General features: G+C 38.3%; 1 protein-coding gene across 1 annotated transcript in view; it reads right to left on the bottom strand.

The window, feature by feature from the left end:
- Positions 1–20,939, bottom strand: part of PTPRR (protein tyrosine phosphatase receptor type R) — a 239,850-nt gene that overhangs the window by 196,205 nt on the left and 22,706 nt on the right. The window contains exon 2 of the mRNA XM_035002132.1: positions 18,736–19,034. Coding sequence (XP_034858023.1) covers positions 18,736–19,034 — 299 coding nt within the window. The remainder of the gene's footprint in view (positions 1–18,735; positions 19,035–20,939) is intronic.

Genomic DNA, 20,939 nt, shown 5'->3' with positions numbered 1-20,939 from the left:
TCCTGTCACCAGAATGTCAGAAGAGTGAGAGGCTTCTAGAAAAGTCCACTGTCCTTAAGCCATCCTGACAACCACCATGTCCAATACACACACTGTGATACTAATGCTTGGGAAAGAAGGCCTTAATGATCGCAGCTTCAGAATCTGTGCTTCTGGCATTCAGCAGTCTTCAGACTCTGCAAAGAAGCACAGCAACATTTCCACACAGTGTTCACAGTATTAGCACATTCACTGAGCAGAGGAGATGTAAAGCAAAATCTTGAAAAACAGGCAAAGGACATGAACAAATTTTGGAATAGATTAAAATTACCTACAACACTTGGGATATACAGGATCAGTGGACTCCAAAATCCAAAACCAATGTCACAAACTCAGAAGATTTCAGGAGCCAGGCAGGAAACCCAAGGAGTGAAGGAGAGGAATTTGCCAGTGGTGGGGCCTGTGCAGAGTGGGTGGGAGGCCCTGCTCGACGGCATTCCCCTTCAATTCCCTGCTCACCCCAAGGGGCCAACAGACTCATCTGTGGGCTGACTTCAGTTCACAGACTATGAGCTTATGACCTCTTTGGCTAATGGGATACTTTGCCAAAAAATCAACAGCAGCAAAGACAACCTGAGAGAAGGCTGGATAGAGGAGCTGTTTGTCGGTAGAACCATCCCACCATCAAATCCCTGTATGTTGTACTCTGACTGCTCAGATCTCTCCCAGCTGCTGGCCTCACATGGCTCTGCTTAGAGGATATTCCAAGCCTAGATCACTCTTTCTCTTTGAGGGCAAAATTATGTATCTGAAGACTCATTCATTCCCTTAGGACAAGGCTCGGGATCCATATAGCCCATCATGTACAGCAATATACATGATCATGCCAGTAGCCTTAAGGCATGCTATACAGATAAATCCTTTGTTGGCAATATCTAGAAAAATTATATGGGGAATCTCTCAGGAGCTGAGTGCTGCTGGATATCAAGACTTTATTCATCCCAGATATTGTGGAAATTTGGTGGTATTATTAGAGTAAATTATTTGTGCTGATGGAAGTTTAGACCATGACCAGCTGTTAGAGTATTTTTGAGCAGGGCATCTCTGTCACCTCTAATCATACCTTGGCCTCATTTCCATCAGGCCTCCTTTCCACAGTGGGGAAGGTTGGAAGAGTTTAGAGAGGTAACAATACCAGCTTTCAGAGTGGCTCTTTTGACCTGTTTTTAAAAAGATAGACTTAATCTTCCTGAACTGAAAATAATGAAAATTTAGGTTCAGATACAACTTTTATTTTACGTTTGTAAAATTAGTTGCTCTTATTTCTACAGAAGATCATATAATGACACATTAAATAGGCTTCATGTAGGCAGGCAAGTTCAGTGCATAGACACTGCAAAGGGTCTGCCTGAGTTCAAAGCCTGGCTCCAGAGTCTGGCTGTGATATACTGCCCATCTTAAACCTCTTTCAAAGAAACAATAGCAGAAACATCCTGATGTCTACCAAGTCAACTATTCCAGTCTTTTTTGATTCAGGGTAGAAATGTGATAATGAAAATCTCTAAATGAGATGAGTTTGGTAGAGGGTCTGTTCATAGAGAGTAACTCAGTAAATGGCAGCTATTATAATCCATCCAGGGATTTCTGATGTTCCTACTGGAAGAAAGATAACACTAAATGTGAAAACAATTTTATGATACCTGCATTTATGCATAGCATAAATATTTCAAAGTGTTTCTCACAGACATTGATTCACTTCATCACTAAAATCCTGTGGGTGAAATGGAGCAGATGTTAATATCCTAATTTTTCATAAGAAAAATTGAGATTCAGATTAGTATCTGAGTCGAGATACTTTGAGCCCTGATGAGCTTTCAGTCTCAAGCAAGCCACCTCATATATCTGAGCCTATGTGCAAAGTGAGTGATTAGACAGGTGGTGTATCAGACCACTTCCTCTACTAGCACTCATATAAATTTGGAGATCAAGTAGTTGCCACAAGCCAGACTTCACTGCGTGGTAAACTGATCAGGTTGCCAACTTTCCAGGATTTGGAACTGAGCTTCAAGACTCACTCCCTCTCATCAGGGCCCAGGAGTAATGGAACCCTGAGACAGCAACTCATGCCAGTCAAGATGCCTGGGAAATCTGGGTGTCTGGTGATTTCATTTACAATGAGAAATAACTGCATAGGAACCAAGGTTTGTAAGACCTATTTCAGGGAGCATTTTCACCCCGAAGTTAAACTGGATGGAGGCCCAGTCATGAAAAGAAGTCAGTTTTGTTGACTCTAAAATCAAAGCACAAGGACTTTAAATGATTGATGAGAAGTCTTTAAGAGAGCTGAAGGATCTTCTCACTATGCTTGAACCTATAGAACCAAAATACTTGGGATCCTTTGATAAGGATTTGATTCCCTGAGAGAGTGCTGAATGGACAGGACCACACTCAACATATGTCTTCCTTCCTTCTGTGGGCTATCTATCTCCACTGTCTTCTACTAGAGTCATTTGTCTAAGCTACACTTTTACTGTAAGAATATACCAGGGACATAGTCAGGAGGAATGAGGAGAGAAAATAAATGTTCCCAGATACCAACATTTAAGACACCATAAAGGCCAGAGTCTTTGTAAATGTTAGTGATGTGGTGGCAGGATGTAAGGAGAACAAGTGACAAACTAAAGAATCTGTCAGTATGTCACGATGGAAATGATCATCCTGTTCTAAGCTGGTGATCTGAGGTTAGAAATTTTCCTTGTTATGTGATAAGTGAGTTCTGAGGCTACTAATACCCCCAAACAGACTGACATTGATGGTCAATGGTTTTACAGAACTGAATCCTTTTAACTGCTCCCTTATTAGCAAAGTCACCTTTTAGAAACCAAATTTTTCTTAAGAACTGAATGATTACTAAAATACCAGGCTAAAATAACAAATGGTACTCTTTGGGCCTTCACTGAGAGTTCTATTGACTGATGATTAAATGTTTTGAGCAAATACAGTCTTCTGGTTTTCATGTCCAAACTTTTCAAACATAACAGAGACAACCAAGTAGGTAGGGCGGAGGCATCACTTGGGAGGCCACTGGAGTCAGGCACAGACAGTGACACTGAGATATTCAGAAAAGAGGTCGGAAACTCACAAAGAAGACAGACTGCACAATGTAATCAAGGAAGACAACAAGTTATTTTTTTTAAAGAAACTAGAAGCTTAATAAGTTAAAAAAAGTCTTTTTCTTAAAGAAACTAGAAGCAATAATGAGATACAAATTTACACCTATCATCACACACAAAAAAAGAGTGATAACACAATTGCTGATAGAGATGGAGGGTGGCTACTTTAGCACTTACTGGTAAAAATGCAAGTTCCTACTACTGTTGGGAAACAAATCCAATTATATATTATTTCAACGTAGCAATCTCACTTTTGGGAATCCATTCCACAGAAATAAAAGCATTAGCATATGTACAAAAATATTTTTACAACATTATTCACAGGGCCGAAAACAAGAGTGGAAACAATATGAATTAGTATTAATGGAGGAACGGCTGAATAAATTGAGGTATAACCACACCATGAAGCTATTTATGCACCATTAGAAAGAATCAGTCATGATAGTTTTTCATGAACTATCATTGGGAAAGAAGGGGGGAAAAAGCAGAGAAGTGTCTAAAATATTATATCATTTTTGTGGAACACAAAATGACAAAATCCTACTATAGGTATTTATGTATATATATGCACGTATCTGTGTGTGAGTGTGCATGCATGTGCATATGTTTGTGTGATTATATGCGCGTAAAAAAATAAACTAAAGAATACACCTTAGATTCTAGTGTGAATGATCAGGAGGATATGGGGCTTCAACAGAAGGAGATGAAGCAGATGAAGGGAAGGAAGAGAGGTGAAACTACAAAAAAAACTAAACAAAAGTGACTGCAATAAAAAATGAAATGAATGATTTCTCACTTATGTAGAACTACACATGTGTAAGTTTATCCACGTATAAAGAAACTATGGAAAGACAAATGAGAAAGTTAAACCTGCCTTTGTAAGAATGACCATGATATATTGTTAAGCAGAAAAAAAAGAGACAGTCACCAAGGTTGTTTTTAAAAGGAGGCAAATGTAAACATCTGAACACAAACCAGTTAAAGATTTGTATAGCAAAAGACACCATAAAAAAGAGAAATGACAGCCTGGGAAGAAATAAATGCAACCCATATGGCAGACAAAGCGATTATGTCCCAATAAGCAAAGAGCTTCTACAAATTGTTAAGAAAAAGATAATTAACCTGATACACAAGTTACAAATAAGCAACTGCATGAGAGGAAATCCAAATAACCAACACACAAGGGATGTTCAGTCTTTTATATCATGGTGGAGATGTAAATGTAAGCAATAATGAAGTCCAACTTTTACTCCCTTGGTCAGCAGAAATGAAGAACAACAACAACTAACTGTTTCTGGGGAGACTTTGAATCAGTCAGGCACTTTTATGTTACTGGTAGGAGGGTGAATTGCTACAACTGTTCAGAAAATAAAAATTTGGTGATATATTAAATAATCTCTGTTTTGAAAATTTCTTATTCATATATATAAAATATATGGATGAACAAACAATATACATTTATGTACATACACACACATGATATATATATATATATATATATATATATATATTCTTTTTTCTCCAAGGGTATACATAAAGATATTTATTATGGCAGTTTTATTGTGGCAACTACGAAACATATACACAAAGCAAGAAAACTGCAAACAACCTGGATGTACATTGAATCTGAGTAGTTTAAGAAAGTATGGTATACATATAAACTTGAAAATTAGGCAGCTATCTAGAAGAAATAAATCAAATTTATATCTAAAGACTCTTAGGTACATCTATGACTTATAATCTTTAAGAAAAGCCAGTTGTAGAGTAAGTATGACAAAGTTTTAAAACAACAATAAAATATATATCTATTTAAAATAGAGAAATGTATAATGTAAATTAAGAAGATTTACATCCCTACATAATTATAAAGGTAAGCTTCAATTACCTGGAGTATGTGTTTATGTGTGTGGAATCCTTTTTACCTGATCTTCCCTAATAAACTGGGAATAAATTTTTAGGTTATTAATAAATTATTAGCTTATCAATAAGTTATTCTGCACTTGGATTAATAATACCTTTAAAAAATTTTTTTTAAAATGTTCTTTGTGGGCGCCTGGGTGGCTCAGTTGGTTAAGCGACTGCCTTCGGCTCAGGTCATGATCCTGGAGTCCCGGGATCGAGTCCCGCATCAGGCTCCCTACTCGGCAAGGAGTCTGCTTCTCCCTCTGACCCTCCTCCCTCTCATGCTGTCTCTCATTCTCTCTGCCTCAAATAAATAAATAAAATCTTTAAAAAAAAAAAAAATGTTCTTTGTAACAGAGGTTCCTGACAATACAGCTAATGTTAAGATCCTAAAGGCAATTCATACAATATTTTACTTCAGAAAATTTTAGATTTATTTGAGAGAGAGCGAGCATGAGAGCAGGTGGGGAGCAGAGGGAGGAGAGAAATCCTCAAGCAGACTCCTCACTGAGCACAGAGCCCAACGCGGGGCTCGATCCCAGGACCCTGAGATCATGACCTGAGTGGAAATCTAGTCAGATGCTTAACTGACTGAGCCACCCAGGAGCCCCCTACTTCAGAAAAATTTAGGTGACAGGGCACCTGGGTGGCTCAGACGGTTAAGCGTCTGCCTTCGGCTCAGGTCATGATCCCAGAGTCCTGGGATCGAGTCCCGCATCGGGCTCCCTGCTCCTTGGGAGCCTGCTTCTTCCTCTGCTTCTCTCTCTCTCTCTCTGTCTCTCATGAATAAATAAATAAAATCTTTAAAAAAAAAAAAAGAAAATTTTAGGTGACAAGAAAGAGCTGCATCTGGGAGCACATGACAAAGGGTGAACACAGAGCAGGTGTTAGCACATTCTGGCTGACAGAAAAGATGGCTAGGCTTTCAGCAGAGAAGAGTAGTTGGTGGGAGTTCCACAAGAGGAGGGCTCATGGCGGCATGAAAAGCTACCAGCAGGTAGAGGTGAGGGCTGGCTGCGAGATCCGAGTTCAAAGACAAAACAAGTAATGAGGCAGGTCTCCAGGCTCAGAAGAACTGAAGTGCTAGTTAGTGGAACTTCTCACTCGAGAAGGGAAGAAGATGTCAAGAACCCAGGTAATTAGCAATGGCATGTAAGCATGGTTTTAGTCAGAGCCACCCCATGGTGCTGTGCGAACCGTGTGATTGCAGCCTCACGGGATGTTGTTGGCTTAAACTACCGTGTGAAGGGTACCTCCTAGATTTATACAACAAGGCAGGAGGCTGCTACAATGCAGAGATTTTACCCTAAGATCAGAGGAGATTAAAATAGACAATTCTGCTGATCTTCATCACCATCAGCAGCAGCACCACCACTATTGTGACAGATGACCTTATTACAACGTGTTATGCTTTAGAGAACAAATTCATTGTCCTAGAAAGAATCAAAGGAGGTAGTCTGGTCAGGTATTACAATTACCATTAACATGAAAAAACAGACTCAGAAATGTTCATTGATCTCAAAGGTAGTCAATGGCCAAACAGGCATATGCAGTCAAATGCTCTACCCCTGAGCTACACCCCCCGAAACAGGCATATGAACCCAGGATGTCTCCTTCTAAAACCATCTGTTCCCACTGTCTTAAATTGCTCACAATGAGAATGGAGATTGGTCCCTGACACTGGGATTGGCCTGCAGAGCAAAGAGCCAACAGATCATTTTACACCTTGTATTCCTTTCATACGAATTATATTTTCTTGTTTTTTTAAACCTAATAGGTAAACAAATTTTCCCTTCAGGGGATTTCCTGTTCTGTAACATTCAGACTCAACCTGTCCATCATACTGATGGCTATTTTGTTGTAGTGACTATTTGTTTAGACAGAATGTGTTACAAAAAGGGTTTTTAACAGCTTACGAAAATGAATAAAAGGTAAGGAAATGAGGAAAATGAATTAGAAGAAAAATGAGTGAAGAAAAGTAAACATCCCACCAAAAATGATGTTAGTTCACAAAATAAATAAGGCACTCAATAAAGTTCTCTATATTTGCTAGAGATGGACCACAAATTTGGCTCTCAGCAGGAAGAGAAAAAAGGAAACGTGATTCACAGCATTTACAGCATTTAAAAGATATAATTCGGGCGCCTGGGTGGCTCAGTCATTAAGCATCTGCCTTTGGCTCAGGTCATGATCCCAGGGTCCTGGGATCAAGCCCCACAGCGGGCTCTCTGCTCCGCGGGAAGCTGGCTTCTCTCTCTCCCACTACCCCTGCTTGTGCTCTCTCTCTCACTGTCTCTCTCTCTCTCAAATAAATAAATTTTAAAAAATCTTTAAAAAATAAATAAAAATAAAAAAATAAAAGATATAATTATAAGCCAACCAGTGGCTCAGGAGAAATACAAGTATTCTTGGTACAAAGACTGAGAAGTTATATTTTCCGTTGTTCCATATAATACTAATAATAGCAGCCAATTTTTATAAGGATCTTACTATGTGTCAGTCCTGAGGCTAAGTGATTCAAATGCTTTATCTCATCCAGTTCCTACAAAAATTCCACAGGATGGGTTTTATTATATTACTTTTTTTATAGTTGAGGAAACTGAAATACAGAGATGGTAAGTAAGTCCCTGGGAAAAAAACACAATTTGCAAATGCCTGATTTGAGATTCCAACACAGTTCCACCAAAGTTATTCTTCCAAAGCTATTCTTCTATCACATGACTACCATTTAGGAGTTATACCTTGATCCAATCCTTAAGTATCCTTGAATATCCAATAGAATCCCTCAAGATCCAACATTATGTAGTTTCCACCACGCTCTCTCTGCCACCCAAATTTGTTTTTTTGTTGTTCTTATGTTATGTTAGTCACCATACATCATAAGTTTTTGATGTAGTGTTCCATGATTCATTGTTTGCATATAACTCCCAGTGCTCCATGTTTTGTTTTCTTCATTGCACTTAGTACCACCTGAAATTATTGTGTTCAGGTGTTTACTTATTTTATTGTTTTTCTCCTATTAGCATGTGAACTACAGAGCTGTAATGATCTTATCTTTTTAATCTTCTATCCCGAGTCTGCTTTACTACCTAAAACTTAGAAGGTGTGCAATAATATTTTTGAATAAATGTTTCAAGGAGCAAGGAGTAGGTGTCCATTCAACATGTTTGCATGTCTGAAAATCCAGTTGCTTCTATTTATTCTTAGCTCCTTACAGATATTACTCACATATTCTTCCCCAGTCTCTATGACTTATACCAAAAATGCACTGTGTCCTATAACTTGGCTATTTTTCATAAACCAGCTTGGCATAGACTTGTTTTTACTCATTTGATCTAATTTCAAAAAAATTATTCTTAAGAATATAGGTGTCACCATCACTTGTCACACATGAGATTTTTTTTTATTCATTTGTCCATAAAAAATGATTGCTGATTTTTCAAAGCCTACATTCAAAGAATTTGCCTCATGGCCTGCTCAACATAGACGTCGCTATTTGCTGCCCAATATGTCCTATTTAAAAAACAGACCAGGGGCGCCTGGGTGGCTCAGTCGGTTAAGCATCTGCCTTCGGCTCAGGTCATGATCCCAGGGTCCTGGGATCGAGCCCCGCATCGGGCTCCCTGCTCCGCGGGAAGCCTGCTTCTCCCTCTCCCACTCCCCCTACTTGTGTTCCCTCTCTCGCTGTGTCTCTCTCTGTCAAATAAATAAATAAAATCTTTAAAAAAAAAAAAACAGACCAGTTCTAAAAAAGAGAGAGAAAGCAACATGTGTTTAAAGCACAAAGAACCAACAGGAACTTGTTCTGGTTAAATACCCAATTCCAGTTGCCATGTTTTCAGGCAGGAAAAATAATCAAATTCTTAAGCAATGCAGCTTCACTAGGTCCATACTGGGAGCATGAGATAATTAGGGGTTTTTTTGAACTACAGACACACAAACACATACAAAAAAACAAAAAACAAAAAACCCAAGACATTCAGAATAATTGATTGGATGACATTAATAAATGCAATTCAGGAAATCCCAGAATAAGACAGATTCTTAGCCCTGATTGTCTAGATGCATATTCTCAGCATTCTCTAAATCTTTCCGGATTTCTTGGAATTTGTGTCACATGGCTGTCATTTCCAGAGAGGAGGGCTACAAATCTCACAAACACATCTCCTCCCGCCATCTTAGAAACTGTCTGTGAGCAGGTGGCCTATCCCACAAAATTGGTTCTTCCTCTTCTTTTTTCTTTGAAGTTATCTGTTGCTAACTTACTGTTTTAGTAAAAAGATACAATCATATGAAAATGTAGGCTAAATGGACAGATATGTAAAGTAGATGGTGTCTTCTTGATTTATTTATCTGAACTCAAATGTTCCAAATATGGCACACAGGTAATGAAAGAAACAATTTAGGACAAGAATAATGGCTGGATTATATTTTCATACCTTAAAAACAAAATTTGGAAAAGACTTAAAGCACAAGATTATGACCAATCTCTTTAAAAAAGACAATGATATCTGGCTATGGTGATGTGATATTGTGATTTATAATTTAAAAAAAAAATTTTGGTTTTCATCCACAGTTCCCGGCACAAAGCTCCTAAAACCCTTGTAGTTTCCTATCTAACAGCAATAGGGGCATTTTTAGTCATATTATTTAGTTTCCAGAGCCATAAAGGAGAAATAGGTGTTTTTCATTATTCATAACGAGCGCTTTCAATCGGTTTTTTGTTAATAAGGTGACTTTTTGAAACACCCTAAAGAGGGACAGTCAGGTGGCCAAGGGAACCAACCAAATGATTACAGGGACAGAGCTTTCAGTCCCCCCCACCCCGGGAAGAGGAGGGGAGCTGGAGGTTGACGAATCGCCAGTGCCCAATGATTTAATCAATCATGTCTACATAAGGAAGCCTCCATAAAAACACAAAAGAATGGGGTTCGGAGAGCTTCTGGGTTGGCGAACACAGGGTGGTGCTGACAGAACAGCTCACCCAGAGAAGACATGGAAGCTCCGCACTCCATCCCTTTGTCCCATGTCCTTTCTATTTGTCCAATGCGTCTCTTCCGCTTCTCTATGCCTGACTCATGATAGCTTTTAGAATTCACTGGCAATCTAGTAAGTCAAAGGATGTGATCTCCCAAGTAGATAGTGTCAGAACTGAGTGAAAATGTAGGACCCCCAGCTGGTGGCCCAGAATTGCTAGGTGAGAGAAACCTGCCCCCTCTTCACATCTGCTGGCCAGACATGTCGTAAACGAAGTACGGAGAGTAAAGAGTAGAGGAGAGAGACACAGGAAGCACTTTCCCTTTACATTTTGGTGTGAGAAGTGGGGTTTGCTAGAACAGTCTTGGCTCATGGAAACATATGGTTTGGAAGAGAAAGGATGACAGGGCAGGCAGTGGCCCTGTGGTCACTTGTCATCTGAAGCAGCAGCTATGCTATGCTGTTACTAAAGGTAAAAGCTGCCGATGAGGAAGCTTCGTAACTTTGTCAGGGGAAAGAACCTTCCAAAGACTTTTAGCTCCTGTGTTTTCCTAAAACCAGACAAAGGAACAAATTGTTTCTGCCATCAGACCTATAGAGATCAAGTTGAAGGAACTAAAAATGGTACCAAACTGATCATGACCAGGCAGGGTCAGAAGCCCAGAAAGTCCAGTCTAATTATCCATTAGCAGTTAGATTTTAAAGTGGAGCATTTTATAGTCACAACAACAAAACAAATAGAAACCCTAAACATGCTTCATAGGATTTATGATTAGAAAGAAACAGAGAAAGAAAGAAGAAAAGAAAGAAAAAGAGACAAAGTCACTCACAGAGGGTATAAGAGAACAGTTCTTAACAACTGGAAAACCCCACAGCACCATTTTTAGAGAGAGACCAGACAAGAAAATATTTGCTCCAAAGGAAAGATACTTTCTTTGTTCATCTGCTGACACCATTTGTTTTTACACTATTGGGGAAATTTTAGATTACAAAGAGTTTTTAGGCGCCAACATAAAGACATGCAGAATTTTCCAACTTCCTCAAATGAAAAATCCTGAAATACAACATTTATGTGTTCTTAACAGAATATCCTCTTTTTTGTCCTACTAACTTCTTTGATTGCTTTAAGTATTTCCCTTGCTTTAGATTTAAGGTTGATGGAACATAAATAATTTGGCCAAGCAAGAGAAAAAATAGACCTCATATTATAATTACATATAGAGTTTATAAAAAGAGTAGTTTCCCTTAGGATAAGCTCACTACATCAAAAACTAATGATGTATTGTATGGTGACTAACATAACATAATAAAATTAAAAAAAAAAAAAAATTAACCAGGCAGTTGCAATGAAAAGAATACTATGTTTGTCACAGTCAACATTTATTTCTCCTCAGAATTAGCTGCCTTAAACCACTGAGTGTGTTGGGAATGTAAGTCAATACATAAAATGGTAAATCTATTATACAATGGAATTTTTAGCAGTTGTTAAAAATGATGCTTTATAAAGACAGTTAATGGCACCAAAAGATGTCCAAAATATAAACTAAGTAAAAAAAAAAAACAAAAAACTGCAGGGGTGCCTGGGTGGCTGGTCAGTTAGGCATCTGCCTTAGTTAGGCTCAGGTCATGATCCCAGGGTCCTGGGATCGAGTCACGCATCAGGCTTCCTGCTCAGCAGGGAGTCTGCTTCTCCCTCTCCCTCTGCCCCCTGCTCAAGATCTCTCTCTGTCTCACGCTCTCTCTCTCTCAAATAAATAAAATCTTAAAAAAAAAAAAACCCTGCAAGCTTTATGTATGCAGATTCCATATATCTGTAAAATAGTCCATACCTATACATATGAGACTATACCGATACATATATCAATATGACATTATTATCTAACAGTTAAGGATTATTTTTATTCCTATTTTTCCTTCTCTTTATTTCTAAATATTCTGAAACTCTATGAAAGTACAGTACTTTGGGAGTCAAAACAAAAATATTACTAAGTATCCAATATCCAATTAGTATGATAATCAATTAAACCAGTTCTCTTAAGACTCCAGTCATCCTAATGTTGACTCTAAATGATCCAAAACAAGCAGATGCACTAAGTGGTCCAGTGTCAAAACTTCACACAGATATTGCCTCAGCTTGACCTGTAGCATTGACAGAATGTGTTCCAGCATCCTCCTTGCTGCTTTAGTAATGAGAAATGGAGAAAAGCAACAGATGGTGACAATTATGCCAAGCTCAAGAACGAAATTTCTACTTCAAGACAATTTGCACGGGCACAATAATATCTGGAGACTCTAAGCACAAAGCTTTCCAGAATGCAAACATTTGGGATAAAAAGAAAGGTGATTATATAAGAAGATCTGATAGCTTAACATGAAGCTAATTTAGGTTACGAAAAGAGCAAAAATTTAGCCAAATTTCTGAAGTAGATTACAGAATTTCTTTTTCTAGACTTTCTTAAAAATAAAATCTAATTTGACACTATAATTCCTTTCTGATTATAATCTCTAGACTGGCCATGATGGATCTTATACCTTTTATTCTCTGGCTTCAACATTTATTTGTGGGTATCAATGAGTATACTTTAAGAGGATAAAAATGAACATTGTCATTAGCTTAAATAAAGTGTAATCCATAAAGTTAAATCGTCTATTGAGAAAGTGTACAATAGTTTCCCAAAGCAAATGGCTTATGGTAAAATTTAAAATGTTTGACTTTTGAAGTCAGACCAATTTGGATTTGTATTCTGCCGGTAGCACTTACTATTAACTGTAGAACCTGGAGAAAGTTACTGATACGGGGCCTTAATTTCTTTATCTGTGCACTGGAAACTAATCATGAGGGTTTTCTGATGCTTGAAGGTCCTTCATAGACAATAGTTTCTTCCATCATTATATGATGAAATTTCTGTAAATTTACCTTTGGTTTCAGCATACAGTTACTTTTCCTGAAGTTCATAGGTAAGAGTATGTAACAAGCCACGGCATAATACAAAGATGCCCCAATTTTGCTTTGAAGATCGTGGTACCCAAACTCTAAGATAATCCCCAATGATCCGGGCCTCCTGGTATTCATGCTCCCTGTAGTCCCCTCCCCATGAGTATGGGTTAGACCCAGTGGCTCATTCCTAATGAAAAGAAAAAGTGAGAAAGATGTTGTGTGATTTGGAGACTAGGTCATCATGGTAGTGTGGTGTCTCTCTCTCTTCGCATGCTCTGAAGGAAGCCATGTTGTGAGCAGCCCTGTGGAGATGTCCACGTGTTGAGGAACTGAAGTCTCCTGCCAACAGCCATGTGAGAGAGCTTGCAAGTGGAGCCTTCAGCTCAGTCAAGTACGCAGAGGTAGCCCCCGCTGACAGCTTGACTGCAGTAACCCCTGAGGCAGAAGAACTACACAGCTAATCTGCTCCCAGATTCCTGACCTTCAGAAACTCTGTGAAATCAGAACTGTCTCCCGTTTGAAACTGTTACATGTTGAGGTTATATGTTATGCAATAATAAACAACTAATACACAGATCAAATCCAAAATGACAAAATTGGTAGGGTCTATGGACAAAATACCATTTTCAAGGAAGACAGAAAAGAAGTTTCTAAACCATGACTACATTTACTTGAAAATCAAGAAAAAGAGTTACACATTTTATTATTTAACAAAGGTACCACCATAGTACATTCTTCTCTCAGGCTTTTATATTTATTTCCCTCTATGAACTTGGGACAAGCGTCCCAAGGCTATTGGAAGACATCTGAGTCACATTCTTCATTACAGTAGGCTTGTGTCTTACATCCATTTAGCATTTTGGACTCAGTATTTAGTATTTGACCCCAATACACTTCACATAAAATAATTCATAATTTTCCGAAAGCCTGCATTTGAATCACACTTTCTGTGAGTTGCTCACCATGAGCCAGTCACTAAGCTCAGGAATGAGCCCATGCACCTGCCTCCACTATAGCTCAACATGCATTCTTGCCCCCCCCCCCAATATAAGCAGCATCAAAAACTGTACACGGGCAACAGTGGTTTTCACAAATTTGAGACATTCTTGAGACATAGGACCACACATCTAACAGATTACACTAAATCCTAACTGGCAAATAGTCTGGGTGTTGGGACATTGCCCAGGCACCTGAATTATCTCCTCTGTCAGAGAAAATTTGCTGCCTAATAGGGCCACTGTCAGAAAGTTTAGCGTACAACCTAAGTCACCCATTCCTGAGTCCAAGAATCACATTATTGAGGCCAAGTTGTAAGTCCTCATATCCTCATTATTTCTTGAAGGGGCTATTGTGTCTTAATAAAAATTGAAGTCCAGATACTCTGCTTTAGCATACATTTAACTGGCATCTGACATCTATTCTATCTTTGCTTGTTAATAGCGTCTCAATTTTTATTCAAGTAACCTCCCCTTTCATAAACAGCTTGTGGGCTTTTAGGGATGCTCTAGGGGTGGGGCATGTAGTTTAGGTTTGAGATAATTAGCCTAATATTATCACCGGGCTGAAAGTTGTTCAGGGATGAAGTGAATAATTAACTTAAATTGGACTAGTCATAGAGATGCCCAGGATATTACTGATGGTTGTGAAAGGGCAATTTTTTTCCACTAACTATGAACCTGCAAGGATAAAACTCCAGACGTTTCAGGAAACCACGCTGAGATGAAGAAAAGAGAATCAGTCTGAGAATGAAGTCACCCCAGGGAAAGCAGAGCTGGGAGACTGATCCTGGTCAGTTATTTGTCTTTGTCAAACCATACCTAAAGCTATACATACTACAGAAATGTTTGTTACCTGAACCATGAATTTTCTCTGGTTTGGACTGGATTCTTGTCACTTGCCACCAAATATTCCTAACTAATAAACCTTCCCTGATATGGTAGAATTCCAATGGTAGGTACATAGGTTAAATCACCTTTTGGGACATTCCCTACACAAATACAAAATTATGATTAAAACAATATATCTTTTGAGGCACCTGGGTGGCTCAGTTGGTTGAGCGTCCAACTCTTGGTTTCAGCTCAGGTCATGATCTCAGGGTCATCGGGCTCTGCGCTCAGCGTGGTGTCTGAGGGAGATTCTCTCCCTCCCCCCCTCCCCCTGTGCCCGCTCTTCCCCCTGCTTGCTCCCTCTCTCTAAAATAAATAAAATCTTTCCCAAAAAAACAAATAATAGTATGTCTTTTGACAAAGTACCCAACCATTACTTACCCACATAATACACGAAATGCTACAAAACACATGAAATGCCACATAACACATGAAATGCTACAAAATTTATTTATTGTGTCAAAGCAATGAGAAAGCTGGACCTTCTAAGTCCTTCAGATCACATCTAGAAATTATCTCTTTCCCCGTAAGATGAAACTCAAAAACTGGTCAACAGCAGAACCAAGCTGAAGTGAGGCATAACGCAGATCTCAGGATGTAACTGAAACCCAGCTATCCAAAGCATTTGGTTTTAATCGTCTTCTAAATCAACTGCTTGATAAAAATATTTTCAAAGAAAGTTTGTGTCAAAAAATCAGAGAATGTCTGTGTGCTGGTCTGGGTGAATGGTGAGCAAGACAAGAAGATTTAGGACTCTAGAAAACTCACAGAGACCATCTGAGGCTCCTGGAAACTCTCCATCATCTTCTTATGTGCTTAGAGAAGTCTTCCCCCTGTCCTAAGAACTGCCACTGTATCCTCTCTTTCCTCCCCCTTCCTTCCTCCCTACCTTCATCCCTTCCCATTTTCTCCCCTCCACTTTCCTTTCTCATCCTCCTCCTCTTCCTCCTATCCCTTCTCCTTTTTCTTCCTTTTATTTTCCTTCCTATGAAGATCATCCTATGAAGTAAGCCATAATCCCCCCACCTTTTAGATTTCAAAGCCTTCCTAGTCCCAGTTTTCTCAGATTTTTCCCAGGCTAGAACATTCTTCACTCAGCAACCTAGACTGAACTTGCTGAACTGGAAAATCCTGCAGCTGCTTCCATGCTACCATTTTCATTCATACCTCTAGATTCTCTCCTTCCCAATGTCATGGTCTTGTGGCCTGATGTATAACTACGGAATTTCCAGCACATATTTGTTTAAAGCCATTTTTTTGACTCCTTCTACAGCACTGACCTTGAGGACATTCATATTCCCTCTATATTGCATTTGTACAGAAATCCTAATAACAGCTTCTTAATTGAGCTTCTGAAATGTAATTAGCATTCTTTGGGATAAACATTCTAATTACACTGTTTCCTTGGAATAAATGAACTACAGATTTCCCTGATCATAAAAGAAAGGACGAAAAGGGAAAAAATTCATTTGTGGATAAATGCTCTAATGAAATGCTTTGTGGAGCCAACTGGGAATCAGGAAAGGAGTGACACATACATCTCTCATGTCCCTGTTAAATTTCTCATTCTATAATTCACTGTCTTAATGATGTCAGAAACAAGAGGGAGAGAAAAAAATATAGGAAGAGGAAAAAAGTCATCTCTCCCTCTCAATGGAATCCTTAAAAGTTGCATGAATATATATATATATATAAATATATATATGAATTTAGCACTGGTGTTTTTACTCTGGCTGAAAAAAAAAAAATCCTGGTAATTTCTCTAATTCAGGAAACTAATACTAAGAAACACTACTCATTTTGGTATCAATTAAGCCATAAAATAATTCTTTGGTACCCCTGCAATATTCCTCAAGTAATACTCTGTGTGTGTGTGTGTGTGTGTATACACATATAAAACACATGTACACCTTAGCTACACAATCATCAATTACTCTATCAAAGTCATTTAGCCACCAGAGTTATCTCCCTTTCATTATCTATACTTCATTTCTAAACCTCTTTTCTGGACAGAATGAAACTTCAAACCAGCTGATACTTGACTGAATGGTGACTGTCTACTTTTTGAGTCAGTAGAACATTACTGATTTATTAAAAAATAACCCTATTTTCCTGGTTTTCCTACTAAATCACACCTGCATAAGTAATGCCAAGAGATTACAGGAAACATTAACACTAGTAACTGTTGCAAGCCAGCATAGCCACAGCATGGTTAGAGACTAGATCAAGGAGGTTAGGGAAGCCTAATACAGCAAAATCACCTATTGCCTTCAACTAATCATCACCCGTAAGAAAAAGCACAGCTTCTTCATGAGTTTCCAAACCACAAACAAGCTAAAAGTGAAATGACCTGCCAGAATTCCTCACTGATGCCTTTTATCCTCCATAATATGAAATTAACTAGACAGTACATGACATTATAAGACAGAACAAACCTCTTGAACAGTAATTCACAGTGACTTTAAGAGTTGACAACAATGGGAATATGATGGTCACCAGAGGAAATATCTCCCATGAGCCTTCGCATTAACACAGGCACATCCAGATACAGCCACATCATTATCATCATTTATCTTCACCAAATAGACAGAGTACATGGCTTTCACCTTCAGAACATCTGTTACTTATGTAAATGCGCAAAATTTTTTCAAGTATTTCAGGAGCCAAGTGACCCACATATTTTGTAACAAGAGCTCATCTTGCGTTCTCAATTTATGATTTTTTAATTGAATTACTGACATTTCCTCTCAGACATTTCCCAAGCAAAGCCAGAGATTCCATTTCATTTGCTCTATTTCAGGATCCCCCAAATGACAACAGGATCATAATAAATACTCAGTGCATGCTAGTTGAAAGCATCATTGAATAGATTTTGATTGTCAATACCAAGTGTCCTATATGTAGTAGATAAAAAATAAAGGAAAGGAAAAAAAAAGTTTGTTAGATTTAATTACATTTGGCTCATAGAGAGATTGTCAAAATGTAAACATGGTTTAATTGAATGATCTTGGCCTTAAAAGTCAACATATTTGATTATATTTGGGGGCAGAAATGCAATAAGAACCATTTAGCTACTGATTTGTTGTTTTAATGCGTATCCTCCTGTTGTGACCTTAAACTTAAGAGGCACTGTAGTCTAAACAGGGCGTCAACCTCAGCATGTATTTAAGCTGTGATATCTCCATAAATTGGGAAACTCTGGCCTGGGTTACATACCCTAAGAATACAAGCAATGGAATCACTGCATCATCTTGATTAATAAAGGCTAATGCCTGCTCAGGGATATGAGGAATATTATCCATCAATTACTCCCAAACCATCTTATTTATTCCAGTGACAGAAAACTACCCTCCCCACACACAACACCCCTTCCTTTCAGTGGTCTCTTCACTTGTTACAATTTGAGACAAGTACCCAGAGATCTTCAGGAAGTACTATTTGTTTATATAAACTGAGACTTAGCCTATCTGCTTAGAACAGATTATCACAGAAGACAGAGGCTCAGTGCAGAATATTATCTGCTGTAACTGCAAGTCCTTCCTAAAGCCATTTTTTATTCAAATATTTATTAAGTACTGTGCAGTGTTGGTGGTATAGTGGTGAGCATTGCTGCCTTCCAAATATTTATTAAGTACCCACATGTGCCAGGCACTGCGCTCTGCACAGAGCATACGACAAGGTTTCTTATTTCATGGGCTTACATTCAAGAGGAAGCCAAAAGACAATAATCAAGTAACAAAAAAGAAAAGACATATCAAGGAATGAGAAGTGCTGGGGTAAAGAATCATTGAGATCCGATGATAACTATTCACCATTAGGTTTTGTTTTCAAGCAACAACCACAGAGGAAAGTATCAGCGCCAGCATAACGCAATACTTACCACCACAATTACATTTGCTGCAGGGATTGGAAGGTTTTCCACTTCAAGATCTTGACCAGCCATGGCCAGCAGATTGAGAGATGGGTCGTATGCAGGTCTAGGAAATGCTGAATTAACAATTTGGTGCTGTTTGTTTATTTGCATTTTAGAAGAGGAATGGTAGCTATGTTTATATATCTTTTGTGGAGTTATGTCCAGGCTCTTCTCAATGTCTTGTGAATGGTGATAAACGAATGCTGGCTTCCCATTCTTCTTCTGATGAATTGCCACGAACTGATCATTATTTCCTGAAAAGCACCCTGAAACGAGGAGAAGGCGAAAACAAAAATCAAAGACCTTCACTGAGATGAGTAGAAATATCTGATAAAGAGAATTACCTGTCTCCAGGCAGCTTTAACACTTGTGAAGAATTTAGATAAGTTGGTCTCCACCTTTTCCCCTGCTTCATTTTCCCACAAATAGAACACATTTGGTGGTATGGAGGCATCTCAGAGACTTTGGGTAGACAGAAGTGGGTATAGTTTGAAAAAGTCCTATTTATCAGATATTCTTATATGTCTTTTAGTCCAGAATTTCCTCCTTTATATACAATCCCAGGTCTAACACCCAGTTGAGCTTCTATTCCTGAATGTCCTATCTGTTCCTCAAATAACCATTTATGTAATAGTTAAGCTTTCCTCCCTTTAATCAATAGCCTTTCATACAATTCTTATTTTATACTTATTTTATCTTGCTTATAGTTAGCAATGTATAATTTTTTTAAATGCTTGTAGAATATTTTAAGCTGAGGACAGAAATCTGAGGAGACTCATTATGGTTGCAACTTCCAATTCTGTAACAACATCCATTCTCTCCTTCTTACTCACTAATATGGCTGTCCAGATAACGAAATACGTTCACCTTTATTTCTTCTGTTAGGTAAATATCCATGGACCTGAATAACTCTTTCTCCTATTTGTCATTGGCCACAGGAGGAAAGAGATAACATGTACACGTAAGCCAAAAGAATATCACTAGGTCAAGCATCAATTAGAAAAGCAAACTTAAGGGGCCTGGGTGGCTCAGTAGGTTAAGCAGATGCCTTCAGCTTAGGTCATGATCCCCAAGTCCCGGGATTGAGCCTTGCATCAGGCTCCCTGTTCAGCAAGGAGTCTGCTTCTCCCTCTCCCTCTGCTCCTCCCCTGCTCATGTTCTCTCTCTCTCTCTCAAATAAATAAAAAATCTTAAAAAAAAAAAAACAAAGAAAAGCAAACTTAAGATCTTCTATATAAGATGATCAGCAGAGTAAGCAGATCACAACATAATAATGCCACCCACATAGTGCCTAGCAACCCTAGGCACCCCAATTTTCCCTTGGTATGTTGATGGCAACAGTAAGCTGTACAAATACTGTCCTTAGAAAATTCCTTACCTCTTTTTACAAGAATTCTGGGATGCCTAGAATTCTTACTGAATATTTATAGTAGAGGAACTGCTAGTTTTTATAGCTTTTGCCCTCCATCAAGCCTTTTGTGACCAGCATATATTTCTAGCCTCTTCAGCAATTCTTCCTGAAATATGCTTTAAACTTTTGCTTAGGGATATAAAGACAGGTGATTTTTTAGTCAGCTTCAGTGCTTTTTTTCCATGATGGAACAGACAGTTTGGGAATCATCTTTGGGTACCAGTGACTTTAGCCTTTCAAATCATTCAAATCACAATTATATTTCATGTGAATTCTGAAATAGTAATAGAAACTAATCATCATATCTTCAGTCCTGAGTTTGTTAATAGACTATAACTTTTTAAAAAGCATACCAAGCTACCATAATTTGCCAAAGATGATGACTTGACAGTGATGACCTTGAAATACCTATAAATTTTGTTTCTCTGATAAGAGTTCTTCAGATTTGGAAATGAAACTGTCATTAGGAACATGTATAATTTATGAAATTCAGAACAGGGCACTGCAATGTTATTATTCTTGCACTGTTTTATTAATGGAGAATGGTGCTAAAATGTTTTAGATGTATATTGACTTTCTGACCATGAGATGTTCCTTTAGAACTTTACTAAAAGGAATTAACTCACTAATACTACAGTGTCCTGGAAGATTTTCTGTATTTCTGAAAAGAGAGCTCTTTCTTCCTTCCCTTCTTAGAGAACTGAATCTAGGGGCGCCTGGGTGGCTCAGTAAGTTAAGCACCTGCCTTCGGCTCTGCTCC

Source organism: Mirounga leonina, unplaced genomic scaffold (genome assembly GCF_011800145.1).
Source record: "Mirounga leonina isolate KUSES-001 unplaced genomic scaffold, KU_Mleo_1.0 Mir_126, whole genome shotgun sequence".
NCBI lineage: Eukaryota > Metazoa > Chordata > Mammalia > Carnivora > Phocidae > Mirounga > Mirounga leonina.
Note: the sequence above shows the minus strand (reverse complement) of the source record. Positions and strands in the feature narration are given on the sequence as shown.